General features: G+C 44.1%; 1 protein-coding gene across 2 annotated transcripts in view; it reads right to left on the bottom strand.

The window, feature by feature from the left end:
* Nucleotides 1-1,181: 1,181 nt before the first annotated feature.
* PODN (podocan) overlaps nt 1,182-14,951 on the bottom strand; it is a 30,853-nt gene continuing 17,083 nt past the window's right edge. For both annotated transcript variants that reach the window (XM_064147392.1, XM_064147394.1), the window contains exons 7-12: nt 12,116-12,272; nt 10,489-10,604; nt 7,885-8,542; nt 5,157-5,305; nt 3,148-3,358; nt 1,182-1,855 (exon numbers count right to left, since the gene is read on the bottom strand). In XM_064147392.1, coding sequence (XP_064003462.1) covers nt 3,181-3,358; nt 5,157-5,305; nt 7,885-8,542; nt 10,489-10,604; nt 12,116-12,272 — 1,258 coding nt within the window. In that variant the 3' untranslated portion in view covers nt 1,182-1,855; nt 3,148-3,180. The remainder of the gene's footprint in view (nt 1,856-3,147; nt 3,359-5,156; nt 5,306-7,884; nt 8,543-10,488; nt 10,605-12,115; nt 12,273-14,951) is intronic.

Here is a 14,951-nt window from a genome sequence, read left to right as displayed (position 1 = left end):
GTCACCATCCCTGGAGGTGTTCAAGCAGCATGTGGACCTGACACGTAGGGACATGATTTATGTTGAGCTTAAGGGTTTGACTGGGTGATCTTGGAGGTCTCTTCCAACCAGACAGAGTCTGTGATTCTGTGTTGTTTCATCTTGGTTCTCTCTCATCGATCTCTTACAGGACAGTTAAAAACCATTCCTCTGGGTAGGGGTTGAAGCTTTTACTGGGGAAGAGGGATGTCCACAGACACCCAAGGGATTCAAGTGAGGTTCAGAGCACTTGATTTCTCACAGAATTGCATTGCAAGGGACTGAAGTTTAAAGATAATTCAGCAGTTCTCCATAAATCCATAAAATCCACATATTCTCAGCTTGTCCAGGAGTAGAATATATTTGTCTGTTCCACCAAAGTGAGGGAAAGCTTTCACTGGGGTATGCTAGAGATAGCTAATGGATCTGATTTCACATAGCAATCTATCCCAAAATTCAGCTGGAAAGCTGTTTCACTGCTCAGCTCTACAGCTAACGTTTAGAAATGCAGGGATTTGCAATTTTTAGCGCCAAGCTTTTATGTTTTTTTGGGAAGCAACCTTTCCCTTTCGATGATTTGTGATGATGTTGAATTGTCCAAAGTAGGAACTATCCGCTTGAAATTACTGTCATGTGCTATGGGAACCCTAAGGGAGAGTGCAAGACTAGATTTTTTTTTCTCTAGCAGGAAAAACAGCTGGCAGAAAATTAAGCCAACTGTTGTTTCCAAGTAAATCCTGGAATGCAGCATGAAAAACAACACGTGTTCAACCAGAAATCCTCAAAAGACAACATTCCATGAAGCAGACAGGCTACCTCAGGTGAAGGACATGATAATCAAAGCAGCTTACCACCCTCATATCTCTATAGGTCTTTCTTTGGTTTCCTTATTTGCCACAAACTAAACAAAGAAATTTCTCTTGATGCTTAACAGTTTTCTCCTAAGACCCCCCATATTCACTTTTCTCTTTTGCTTTGTCAGACTCCCCTTCTGACTCTCAGTGTGACATGCCACACAAGCTGTGGAAAATCTAGTACAGATATTAAAGGAGCAGTCTGCTACTCAATCTTCCGGACAGACCTTTGGAGACGTTCACAGAACTGCCACATGGGCAAAACAACAGCAAGACAGAAACTTTACCAAACTCTGCAAGGCAGACAGATTGTTTATATATATATATATATATATATGTATTCACATGATTTTTTTTAATCTTCAGAGCTTCCTAGAACAGGCATACACTGCAGGCTTTGGCAGCAGAGATAAAATATTACGGGATCCAGCCTTACTTTGTTTTTCTTCTCCAAATATACACATTGTTAGAAGAGAGGAAAAATTGCATCCAGAATTAGTAGTGCTGCTGGATGACCAAAGTGCCTCCTATACCGCTTCACACACAAAACTACTGCAAATATCCATCTTGCCTGGTCAACAACAGCCTCTTTGGGGTGGAGGGAAAGAAAAGCAGCATATACAGGGGTCACTAAAAATGCAGTGACAAAACGAGCATTTGAAGGCATGTGCTCAAAACAGTCCCATACTGTTATTACAGATGGTAGCAGTGAGGGAAGAGAAACAGAAGAAACAAAAGCCAGCTTTTGTGAGTTCCAGAGCAATCCCTTATGATCCTGGGTCTTGTGTAAGATGATTTGGAAGCTTTGGAAAGGCATTCAGGGTCTCTCCCTGGATAAGACACTGTAACATGCTGTCTTCCACCAGCCTGGCCCAGCGCCACCACAGCTCCTGCGGAATTCGTCGCACGTTTTGCTAAGTGCTCTCTGTGTATCTCTATAGATATGTACACACAGGCTGAGAGGGAATTTTCCATATGCCTTCCTGTAAAATATCAGAGAAACAAAATCTATTACATAAGGGAATGCAGCATTCAGATCATGCTAAACTTAGTACCTGCTGACATGTGGCTCATGCCCCAAATCCAGTGCGTTGATTCAGAAGTTCTATATATTCTAAGTCTGGAGGTACGAATTACTTTTCTCTCACATATTCTTTCATACAGCCCAGCCAGGAGGTTTAATGTTTCATTTTCCAAGTAGCTTCCACCCTTTTGAAGCCTCATCATCTTTCCAGAATATTAGCACAATTCCTACCAATTCATTCTGCATGACAAAATGATGATTAGGGATAAAACTAAATGAACTAACTTTCTTTCCTTTCCCCAAATATTGGAGGTTAGACCTCCAAAAATATAAAAAGGAGTTTCTTGAACATAATCACCTCCAAATATAAAATGCTTAAGAGATGCATTAAGCAAATCCCTGTTTGGTCTTCTGGAAAAATGTGTATTCTTCAAACATCCTCCTCTCTGCACCTCTTCTGAGAAGAAGTTCAGCTGGAGAGACTAAGTAGCTGGCCAGATTGTTTATGGAATACTGAATTTCAATTACCAGTCTGCAATCAAAGTCAGCAGCAGTTACAATCTGTAACTGGACAGAGGCCTTTCAGTTAATCTGGGTGAAATGAGAAATGAGCCCTCAAGAACTCTTAGCAGTAGTCAAAAGCATGGGCTATGGTGAGAACTGGTTATCCTGGACAAGGTGCAAATCCACCTCCAGAAGTGACCTTAAGCAGATATTCCTTCCATAAGAAATATACCCAGCATAGCATTACCCTCCACTCCAAGCAGGCAGTGATTTAAGGCCAGCTTGAGACAGAAGCTCCGATCTTATTGCCATGTTTAACAGGTACTGATGGATCTGTCTTCCTTTAAGGTGTCTGAGTTTGTAAATCCAGTGTCAGCTCACATGGCCTTCCACATCAGTAAGATTCAAAGTTTGGGTTTGTTTTCCTTTTGAAGTAGTTGTTTAAATCCATCCTGAAAAACCTTTTCATTTTTCATTAGCAGAATTAGTGAACAACAGCCTTCATATTCACCTGTTGTGCCTGCTGTGGCTGTAGGCAGAAGCCATAATGGGCTGCCTCTGACAGACACTGGCACACACTAACTGCTGCCTTTGACAGAGGAATACATTCTCAAGCCTTCTGGGTTCTGCAGTTTCCAGGCATGTTTTAGTGGAAGCCTGTGAGTCCAGGGCTCAAACACCTACTTGGAATTATTTACACGAGAGTCTGAGAGATGGGTAATGATTTAACTAAACTTTAGTTGTTACCTCCCATATGACGTGGTGGTGTGAGTTCACATTTTATCTCAGTTCTTCTTCCTCTTGCTCCTCTTCCTCATCTTCCATTTCCTCTTCTGAGTCATCCTTATTCTTAGAACTGTTGCTGAATTCAAGGTTCCCTTCAATATCGAGCACCTGCAAGTGCTGTAGGTTTTGGAAGGTACTTTCCTTCAGTGCTCCAACCGCAATCTTATTAAACCTTTAAACAAACAAGAGAACCTTCCTGTTACAATAAACTCAGGTTTATATCCAGCACAGAAATAAGGAGTTTAGGAAGAAACCATTTTACAAAGTCACTCTTAACTTTCTGTGCTGACCCACAACAGCACTCCAGCAGTGCAGATCCCTCTGAGTGGATAAAAGAGGGGCAAGCAAGTACTGAACAGCGAGCAGGCAGATGCAGTGCCTAAGCAAAGCTTGCTGATAGCACTTCTATCATCACAAAGCACTCTGTAAGAAAATATTGGCAAACGTAAGGTATCTCCTAGTGATTTCAAGTTCACTCACCAAGCTCTAGGAAACCCTCTGCTATTCTCCCTTCTATAACTGTATTCTGCAAGGAAAAAAAAATCATAACCCTGGAATTCCCCCCAAAAGTCTTTCTCTTGGTATTGTGCTTACTCTTTCTCAGAGAGGAAAGACCTCTGCCCCACAGCCCACACTTCCAAGTGCAACTTGAATTTTCATCAGATTCTGTATCATCTCTTGACAGTTCCATTCTTTTCCCACAAACCCCAAAATACTGGTACAAAGTATTCCTTCAGAAACCAAGCAGCATGCAGTAACCTTTCATCTGTTCTTTCAGTTTCCAAGCATATAAATAAACTTGCAATTTAAGAAGCTCTCCCATATACTACTTAACCTTGAATATCCTTACAATCTTCTTCTATCTGATACTCCAGATGTATATCAGTGTTCTACAGTGCTGCAGTGACCAATAGCCTCCCATTAAGAAACACAACTTAGGTGGAGAGGCCTCTAAAATATGTTAGCAAAACAGCTTTGAAATTCCTTTTTCCCCTCTCTGTACAGCAATATAGAATGTGGTCTGTGGTTTCTGGTTGGCATCCAAGCTTTCACTAAAATCTCATAAAGGGGAGCAGCTGAATAGACAGACTGATCTAATTTACACCAGATTTTGTCATTTCATTTCCTTGGTATGGAATAATTCATCCAAAAAGGTATGCTTAGAACTGTTCAGAGGTACAGAAGAGTTGAGCTGCACACAGACAAAATAAGGCCATATTTAGTCTTGCGCAGCAGGCAGCCTAGGCTTTCTGAACAGATCCATTGGATCAGCTTAACCAAATATTCTGTAGGGGTTCATAAATTACTCTGAGCAGTATTTTCAATAACATTCCATCAGATTAAAGCTGAATATATAACTGCTCCAGATTCTTGCTTCACTTCTTGAGGTAGAAATCTCTGCTTAAACCAACTACATTTCTACGAGTTTATAATATATGCAGAAAAGTTAAGGACCTGCCACCTATTAAAACAAAGTCTTCATCCAACTGATGAGGCAAGAAAGAAGCAACAGAGAAGCTTCTACACTTGGTGACATAACTGTCACAGCTGTAACTTGCCATCTGCTGCTGACAAAGCTACAAGAGAAGGCACACAGCTTCAGGATGAGTCATTGCACGCCTCACCAGAGGGAGATTTTGTCAAAACCCAGGGCCAAGAGACACAGGCAAAGCTGTAGTCCTACAAGTGGACTGGAAACTTCTAGCTCCCAGTGGAACATGCCATCGAGTTAAATATTCATTTCCCAGAACCTCCAACATGCCTAAGGCATTCCCATAAGCACGGAGAAGGAAGAGTTCATTCTGTGTACCCATGTCTGCCCTGAGCAGGTGAACATAGCTTCAAGCACATATCACTATCAAACAAAGCTTCTTCAGAAGGTTAGACTTGTAAATCTTTCTAAAATATAAGTAATTATAAAACAGCTGAAGAAAAAAACCTTGCATGCTGAAGTAGAAACCTGACCTTACCTGAGGTAAATCCCCTTTATATTGGGTGTGGACTCAAAGGCATTCTCTGCAATGGTTGTGATCTTGTTGTTCTGGAGATAGAGATATTCTAGGGACTCTGGCAGGCCTGAGGGGATAGAAGTCAGCTGGTTGCCAGCCATGTCTAGTGACTGCAAGGAGGAGAAAATAACAGATGAAATAAACTTCAAAAAGAGATTTGCTAAAAGATGAGTTTCCAAAGGCCAGTTCTATACACACATACACACACTCACTCTCCCCCTTTGGGAGTGTATCCATTGATTTCTACCTACACACATACACCTGGGTCTGTAAAAATACACAGACATGTAACTGCACTTTGAAAACTCTCTGTATGGTAGCAGTGCAGAGGGAAGATGTTTGTGCAGAGCTCATCCAAGATGTGTTATGTTTGGAAAGGGGCTGCATCTCTCAGATGGTACCTTGGTGAGTCTCCCTTCTGCTGAGGTCAGGTAAGTGGCAAACACTGCATGCAGAGCAAAAACTGCTAATTCTCAGGCAGGCAGAAAGGTGCAGCTTGAGTTCATAGTGGAAAACCTGAAGTGATATTTATTACAGCATAAGCCAATCTGGTCTCCCTCCACTTTGCATCAGGGTAAGAGTGGCCATGACAATTCTGCTCTCTCACTCTACTATCTAGCATGGTGACTCCACATGAGATACCATGTTGGTTTGTTTAGGAGTTCCAACATTTCTCTACCTTTGTCCCCGGGCTACAGCCCCTGCATGTTTTAAGTGAATTAAAAGCAGACTGGGCATCAGATATTCATGAGAATTTTCTGGAAGCTGCTACTGCAAACACTTCACTAGCTAAGGTTAGTGACTAGTCAGACTCACATGAAGACACCTGGACAGAGAGAATGGAAAAAGACATCTGGACTGAAGGCTGTGAGCACTTCTCAGGCTAATTTTATGCAAGGAAATGGATCAAGAGAAGTGTTCTGTTCTCCTGAGCTGCAGCACTTCCACAGCAGGAGGCTGACACACTGGTTACGCATTATTCAAAGCCACACTTCTGCAAACAGTTGTGGTGATTTCAGTGGTTTATTCTCCACATATTCCCAGTCTGGCAGAGCTACGTAAATATCTAGCTTGGCAATTGCAGAGGCAGCCTTCAGTGATTCCTATGGAAACAGTGTGGACTGCAGGGTGTGCCATGTACATGCACGATCAGGGTCATGTGCAATGGTGACCTGCCAAATCCACTCCAGTGCACCAACACATCAACCAATTGCTCAACTAAGCACTTACTGGTAAAAATGATACACACACACGGCCATGGAGATGACAAACAAGTGGCAATGCTGTTCCAGAACAAAGCAGCAGTCACCAATGCAGTTAGTCTCAGAATTTTAACTATGTGCTCATTTAACAGGTCCAGAGTTTGCTGGTGGTAAGTACCACGGAAGGGACACTGTTTGATTCAGCAATGCATTACTCTGGCTTGACAGTAGAACAAAAGGAATGGGAAGTAGCTTTGAATCAGGCCTTTCCAGAAGGGAAGCTTCTCATTCCAACTAGCACTAAAGCTGCCTAGCAGGTCTCATGACCCATTTTCGTTTGCAAACGAAAACGAGGCAAATGACAGTGCCTACATTTTATTAAGGTGCTGCAGTGAAACAGTTGAGCTTCTGTCATTCTCCAGCCTCTTCCTTCCAGACTACTTCTGATCTGAGATAAAAGTGCACGTGCACACACGTGTACATACACACAGGAGGGAAGCACCCAGCAAATGCCAAGTGTATCATGAGAACCACGGAGCAAATCTGCAGCTGATGCAGACCAGCAGCTCTACAGACACTGTTGCTGCACTGCTGATCCACATTCACAGAAAAGCAGCCATTGTTTATTCTCGGAAGCAACAGGCAGGGAAATCCTCACATAGATAAAGGTTTGGATAGTCTGAAAACGCTCTGGGGGCCAGTGGGACACACCCTCTGTGTCCCTTGGTCCTGATCTGCTCTGAGACGCAGTGACCTAACCAGATGCACCCTAGCCGGCTGCCATATGACCCAGGCAATCGCTTTTACTGCAGGAAACAGGCTGCTGCCTAGAAGGAAATGCAGACAAATCCTTCAGCCAGCCTAACAATTCTGAAAGGTCACTTTGCACAGCACAAATGTGATGGTTCCTGCCTGCCTTATGGTTTGTGTTTAACTTTCTCCAACAATTAAGCAAATGAGAAAACTGCTGAGTGAATCCAGACCTCCTAGCTGCTATCCAGGTGCCTTAGCCAGCTGAGCTGCTAAATCCTATAGCTTGGCCTGTCTGACTCTAAGCTGATGTGGGGGCTTTGAGAATTAAGAGTGGTTTTGTTTATGCATTCCTTCCTCCTGCTGTCTCTCTTCAGAGCTGATCTTAAATCTTTTGGGAGACAAGCTAATTGAAAGGCATAAATTCAGTTTTAATGACAACATCCTCTAATGTTTATCTGAAAATGTAGGACATGGTTTGGGCTCAGAAAAAGAGATCTTAACATTTCCTAGAATCAGTAGTACATGGTGGAGCACCACCCTGGCCAGCAGTGGGAGGCACCCAGCTCCGATACAACAGCAAATCGTTTCTGCTTCAGAAACAGAGGGTGTAGCACTCACAATGCAACCCAAGCCACGAGGCCCAAGCACAGCTAGAGCTGGTGCTAAACAAAGGGGCTTGGGCAGCCAGAGGACATGGACATTGCTAACATGGTTAGGGAAGGGAGTGTTTCTACCTGGAGACTGCTGAGTTCTCTCCAAGCTCTTGAATAAATGGAACTTATTTTCAGTTTATTGTTGCTCAAATACAGTTCCCGCAGCTTTGTCATCCCAGACAAAGTCCCTTTTGGGATGATGCTGATCTCATTCTCCTTCAGCTTTAGAATCTGCAAGTTCTTTGGGAAGCCAAAGGGCACAGTGTGGAGATTGTTTCCAGAAAGATCCAAGGACTTGAGCTGCCTCAGTTTACGGAAGGCCTCCCGATGGATCTGGGGACTCTTGAGCTTATTGTAGCTCAGGTTCAGCTCCTCAAGGAAGTAGGTGGTGGCAAAATCATTCCTGTTGATCTCAGAGATCTGGTTGTGGAGGATCATGAGAGTCTTCACCCGCCGGGGCAGCCCGCTGGGGATCCTCTCCAGCATGTTGTTGTACAGGTGGACAGTGTGCAGCTTCTTCAGGCCCTGGAAGGCTAAGGGGTGGATGCCTCGGGCTTTCAGTTTGTTGTTGTGGAGCAGAAGGTACTCCAGGTTCTTAATTTGGGTCAAGACATCTCTGCCAATCACCTTAATGGCATTCTTCTCCAGGTGGAGGAGGACAATGTTCCGAGGTAACCCACTTGGGATTTGTGAGAGGTTGTTGCTTGACAAATCCAGATATTCCAGACTAGACAATTTCCTTGGGAAAGCAGGAAAGAAAACACTCTGCATTTAGATTCTGCGTGGTGAAACAACAACCAGCTTCCCCTAGGAGTTCACAATCTTTGCTTCAGAGCCTATTTCACCAAACACAGCCCTATTTTTGTCTCGTGATAGACTGACAGGGACAGCAAACTAGGCAGCTCCAGACCCTAGGACTGGGCACTGCTACTGCTCCCCAACCACACTAGCAAGAGAACCTTATTGAGTCCACAGACATCCAAACTGTCACCAGCTGAGACCTGAGATCAGTTCTGCAGTCTCATGCTATCTCATCTGACATGACAGATAGCAGCACATGAGGAATTTCAGCAACCAAATAGCACAAGATGCGTGCCACGGGAGCACCATTACAACACAGACTTCTGCTCACAGTTTCACAGAAAGGTAGCCTTGGCATGACTAATTCTGTCTCTCTGGAAGTGTCTAGTGAAGCTGAAAAGCAGGTCTGCTCTTTAGATGATAAAATACTACTCTTGTGAAAAGCAGAAATGCTAATTCAGTTTCTTAGGCTAAGGCAATGAACTTCTGCTGACCCTCCAGCATTATGGAAGTGAGTCAGGGCTAGAGCTGCTTTGTGTAAGCTACTGAATCTGGAATCCATGGACTCAGTTGAAGCTAAAATAAATCCTGAGACCAGCCACTTATACCAACTGGATGTGGATCAATGGTATTACATACCAGGACTGAGGAGCCCTGTATTGCCTTGTATGTCAAGGTAGTTTCTCAGTTCAAACAAGACTTTTCATCTTCATGGCACTACATAACCCACTGCAGATGACTAGGAAGTTTTCAGGCCTCACAAGAACTAATCATGCATTACAGATATTACTTGCTGGTTACTACACTGCTAGTCACAGCTGTCCAAGCATGCTCTAAACCAGCAAGTCTGCTATTTGGACAAAGCACTTCACTGTAACGTCTCCCCAGCCTGGGTACCTCCCAGCAGTGCTCTGACAGCAGCACAAGAGCAAGGAGCAATGTTTACTCCCTCTGCTGACTGTGCCTGGTGCCTCAGCCACAGCCACTGTACCCTACAGTCCCAATCTTGAACAGAAATTGTGCACCCCACATGAGCTGGAGTGGACACAGTGTGGCTGTGGTAAATCACTAAGGAGGTTTCTGGGCCTGGAAAAGCAAAGAAATTCGATATTGTCAAGTCTGGAGTTCAGAAGACTTTACAGATTTAAGTCACAGGAAAGACAGATTCTGTAAGCCAAATGCTTCAGGAGAAAAAGAGCAGCACTCAATGCAAGCAGAGACACAAATGTTAACTTTCTGAAGGGCTAAGTCCCAGGCTAAATTTAGGACAGCCAAAGGCTATTTCTGTTGCAAGAGTTTGAAGCAAAGCTTTTGCAGCCATCTGGCTACTGAGCAGAACCACTGCATCCCTGCCTACTGCAGTAATCATCTGCAGTGGAGTACAGCTGTGCCAGGAACTCACACCTGTGTGCCTGTGACTGCTTGCAAGTGAGCTCCACAGAAAGAGGGACGTGGCTTTGGTGAAGATGGAGGCCTGGCTTTAACGTCCAGTGAACTGCCCTTGATACTGGAGAGTGCCAAGTACCCTCAATTTTGGGCTGGTGTGGAAGAACAGAGGCCAGCTTTCAACACTGTTCTAGGTGGTCTTTTCCCAGCAGGCACTTAGTACCTGCTGTGGTCTGGTCTGTGGCAGTCAGGGAGTGATGCAGTCTGGTGTGATGCATCCTGCAGCATGAATTCAAAGCACCCACCTAGAGCTTTGCTTTTGAATGGCAGCAGCTGAATCTAAGACTTCCCATAGAGCAGAAAAATGCATAATGCTGCAGGGCTTTTAACGAAGGCATGGGTTACTATCTGTTTTGTTCAGGCAGTGTACTACTGAACTACTATGCCAGAGAAGGTACACACACACACGGAGGTATCAAGCACAGAGCTCAGTCTCACCAGAAGGTTTCATTGTCCATCCCTTCATTACTCAAGTAGTTGTTCTGCAAATACAGCTCCCGCAGACCTGTGAGTTCACTGAAGGCTCCTTTGGGGATCTTCTCCAGCCTGTTGTTCTAGAGTTGCCAGAAGCACAAAGCTTGTTATTTGGCACGAAGCAACATAGGATGTTCACAACAAAACATAAAACTAAATTCCATGTAAAAATTCCAGACAGAAACTGTTGGAATTATAAAAGGATAAAGCACTAGGAATTCTGAAACATTTGCCCTAGATTTGTTAAGCTTCCCGCAATACACACACCCACAATAAAGTGATGGCCAGACTGCACTAGACTCATGTGCTAACTAATACAGAATGGATACCACCACAGGCACACTTTGCTGAGAGCCTGAGTGCACCTCTGGGGCACTTCTGGTCCACTATTGGTTGTCTGTCATTTCTCATTGCCCAGGTTTTTCCCAGCCAAAATACCAACGTAAAGACCACTACTGACAGGTGGTGACTTGACAACAAAATGCTCGTTTCTCTCTTCAGCTTCCATGCCCTCAGCAGAGCTGGGGGCAGCAGGGAAGGACAGAAGTACAAAGTGCAGTCTTCAAAGTCTGAGACCCCTGTGGGAGATAATTATTACCTATAAATGGACAAAAATTGCAGGGGACCAGTAGCTTCACACTTTGCAGAGTAGTTCCAGAAGTTTGTAGGATCAGACTGCGTGCTTTTACTTTCTCAAAGCTGGAGAAACCTGTTTTCTGCAAGACTTTGATGAGAATTACCAATGGAGCCTTCAAGAGAAAAAAGGCTTGGAGACAACACAGAGTTGCCTAAGTCCAGGGGCTGATAACAGGCTCCAGTCTACAGACATCCAAGGAGCTGTCAACACTAGGAGCATGAAGAACCAGGATTACTTGCCACTGCAGCTCTCCCATTGTTAATGAGGCTGGGATCTCTAACACAGACATGATGAAGTGTTTTTATCAAAATCAGATGACATGGAATTAAAAATGCTGGAGACTAGCTAATATCACAACTTCTGCTCTTGCACTGTGGCTGGAGAAGTTGTAGCAGTAAAAAAAACACAGATCCAAACTTTCCCTGTGTTATCAGAATTGCCAGTTCAGTAGCAAACAAAAAACACTGAATCTAGGAAACAGTAGTCTGTGTGAAACGAGTCAGTGAGCAAAGCCAGAACACAGTAGGGTAAGCAGCTGTTAGGAAAACCAGCATCACCAGTGCCAAAGAGAATTGGGAGCTGGGGGAAGGCAGCCCCTGGATGGCCATGGAGAATGATGTTCCTTCTTGTTCTAATGAATGCATTAATATCGTTACACGCAGGGGAGAGAGGAACAATGCTGCCACACAGCTATTTGTAATTCACTCCTCTGAAAGCACAGCAAAGCATTTTTGATCACTGTGAGCATTTCTGGTGCTTTGCAAAAGCACACTGTTACTCGTGAATGGAAAAGGAAGGACATGGGAGACAGCAACTGTTGAGCTGAGAGCAGAGGAAATGGGCCCGGGAGTGTTTTTAAATACACCCAACTGGCTTGGCTGTGCGGTTTGACTCCCATCCACACACAGAACTTTGGCACAACCCTAAAGGAATACAAAACCTTGTTGCTTTTACCTTCAGGTGTAGTTTATACAGTGCTGGAGGAAGATTCTTCGGAACATACTTCAAGAAATTGCTGGACATGATGAGTATCTCCACATTGTCAGAGCCGTTGAACATATTGTCAGGTAACCCAGCATCTGAAAGTTTGTTGTTATGCAGATACACAGATCTGTTGGGAGAGGAACAAAAGAGAAACCAACTGTGAGATCCGGGAGGGGGGCAGTTTGCCAAGAGAAAGCTGCTGAAAAACATATTTCAATCTTTGCTTCTTTCCCTGAGATAATTAACATTTGTTTTAAAAATACATCCTTCAATTTAGCAAGAGATAAAGATGCAAAACCAAATGGTTGGTCCAAATTCTCTCTGAAACTTCAGGCTATTCAAACTCCAAACCTGCCTGTGAATACACATTTCACAAGGACCCTTACCTTCTTAAAAAGAAACTGAGTCTAGGATCATGCAGTGCTTTGAAACAAAGCATGTCAGTGTGGTGGCCTCACTCCAGAGGGTTTGCCCTCATATTTGATTGATAGTTAATTTCTATTTGGAATCAAATCTGAATTTCTTGGGCTTCCAAAACCAATCTGCAGGTCTCTTCAGAAAAGGCCCTCTCTCCCCACTACATCCTTTCTGCTCCCATCAAGGCTGGAGACACCACAGGCAACAGATTCTTTCCTATTCTGACAGAAAGACAGCAGATACACTCAGTTTGGAAGAATTTGGGGCTTTAACGAACCTTTGGGATTAAGACAAAGACAGTTTCTTATTTTCCCTTTGTCCTTCCTACTTTTAGCCTTTAGTATCCATAGAGTTTTGCCAATTAGGTTTTGTAAATAGCCCATTCTTTTTCTTGGGCTCTGATTCTCTATTGAACAACGGATCCCTGTGAACTTATTCCTGCATTTCGTTGCCTTAGCTGCTAAATTAACTCCTCTGACTTCTTGTCAGTGGAAGAAATTACAGGATTTTGCTGACTTGGATTCCTTCTTCCTTCCCTGTGTTTGCCCCAAGGTGCAGTAGGCAGCTAAAACTGTTGGCAGGTTAAAGCATTACCCAAGTGTGCTTTGCTAACTTACTCTTGCATTCCCTACCACTTGCAGAGAACTTGGCAACACCTTTCTGGAAGGAAGGAAAGGCTCAGTATGGAAACACATGAGTGTGATCACACACTGCAGGGAGAGAAAATGCTGCTCACCCTGCATCTCAGCTGCACTTTCAACTTACAAATATTTGCCTTTCTCAAAATGTTGCTTTCCAAATAATCAGACTGAGACCATGAACTCTGCTGGGGGAAAATAAATCAAACAAAACAACCACGTTAGGATTTGGTACCAGCAATCTTGGAAGCCAATGAGTTACTGTTACTTCAAGGAAAATTAGTGGTAGTATAGCAGGGCATGAAAATTCTCTTTGGAAAAGTGCAAGGATTTTAATGTGAAATCACAGAATTATAGAATGTCAGGGGCTGGAAGGGACCTCAAAAGCTTATCCAGTCCAACCCCCCTGCAGAGCAGGATCACCTAGAGCAGATCACACGGGAACACACCCAGGCAGGTTTTGAATATCTCCAGAGAAGGAGACTCCACAGCCCCCCTGGGCAGCCTGTTCCAGGGCTCTGTCACCCTCACAGGGCAAAAAATTCCTCTTCATGTTGAAGCAAAATTTCCTATTCCTCAGCTTCCAGCCACTGCCCCTTGTCCTGTGATTGGGCATCACCAAGCAGGACCTGGCTCCAGCCTCCTGGCACTCACCCTTTACATATTTATAAACACTGATGAGGTCACCTCTCGACCTCCTCTGAGCTAAAGAGCCCCAGCTCCCTCAAAACGCAGCAGCCTCTGCAACTCAGCTTTTAAGGAGGACCACAGGCACAGATCCAGTTCTTTCACGGTGAGCCACTGCTAGAAAGCAGGCAGCGACTCAGCCTTCTCGGCTACAAGACTAAAAGTCTGGTAAGTACAGAGTAGCTTCAGCTCTCAACAAATTCAGTGGCAATGAAGAGTTCTTCAGTTCTCTAGGAGCCCAGATAGCTTAGCTGTGTGTAAGGGGCAGGATTTATTCCAAAATCAATATTGTTATTAATTTTGGTATTTATCAATCTCACTACAGACCATAATTTTTAATAATAATAGGTTCTTTGCATGATTATGGAAAGTATTACATAGAGGGAAATAAAGAGGGAACCTAGATCACTTAAGAAATAACTAGCAACAATATAACAAACATTAACTCTTTAGGAAAGAGAATCTTGCAGCCAATATGCCACTCACCCTCAAGGGAGACCTGAGAGGCTCCTTTCTGCTAAGGCAGAAGGCACAACAGAATTCAGTTCTAGAGAGCCCTATGAATATTTACTCACAAAATACTACTACATCAAAGTGTTGATGATCTGAAGCACAAAGCAGAGCAGAATGCGCTGAGGTGGAGCAGAGCACATTGTCAGAGCAGAGTCTCCTGCTTGCAACGTAGCTCCATTTATATTATCTGCCCAGGTGTAATGGCTCCTTGGCCACAGAGGTTCATCAATCAGAATGCACTTTGCCATACTGTGGTGGAGGGGCCGCAGCCCCAAAACTGAGGCTTCCCTATGCCTCTACATGCCTGGACATGTTTTTCTGTCAGGGACCTATGGCAGTAAACAGGTTGTGTAACACACACACCCAGTCCTTGTACCCCTGGGGTCCGCCCAGGTGGTCCCCTATTGGGAGGGTCCAGGCAAACAGCCACTGCCTATTAAGGTAAGGTTTGGCTTACTGCCAGCCTGATTGGTCACTTTAGATGTCCAAATGAGCCACGAATCTCGGCTCAGAGTCTATAAAGAGGGGTGCAAAGGTGCACCACGTGTTCA

Source organism: Pogoniulus pusillus, chromosome 8 (assembly GCF_015220805.1).
Source record: "Pogoniulus pusillus isolate bPogPus1 chromosome 8, bPogPus1.pri, whole genome shotgun sequence".
NCBI classification, from domain to species: Eukaryota; Metazoa; Chordata; class Aves; order Piciformes; family Lybiidae; genus Pogoniulus; species Pogoniulus pusillus.
The sequence above is the reverse complement of the archived record's forward strand: the minus strand, read 5'-3'. Positions and strand labels throughout refer to the sequence as shown.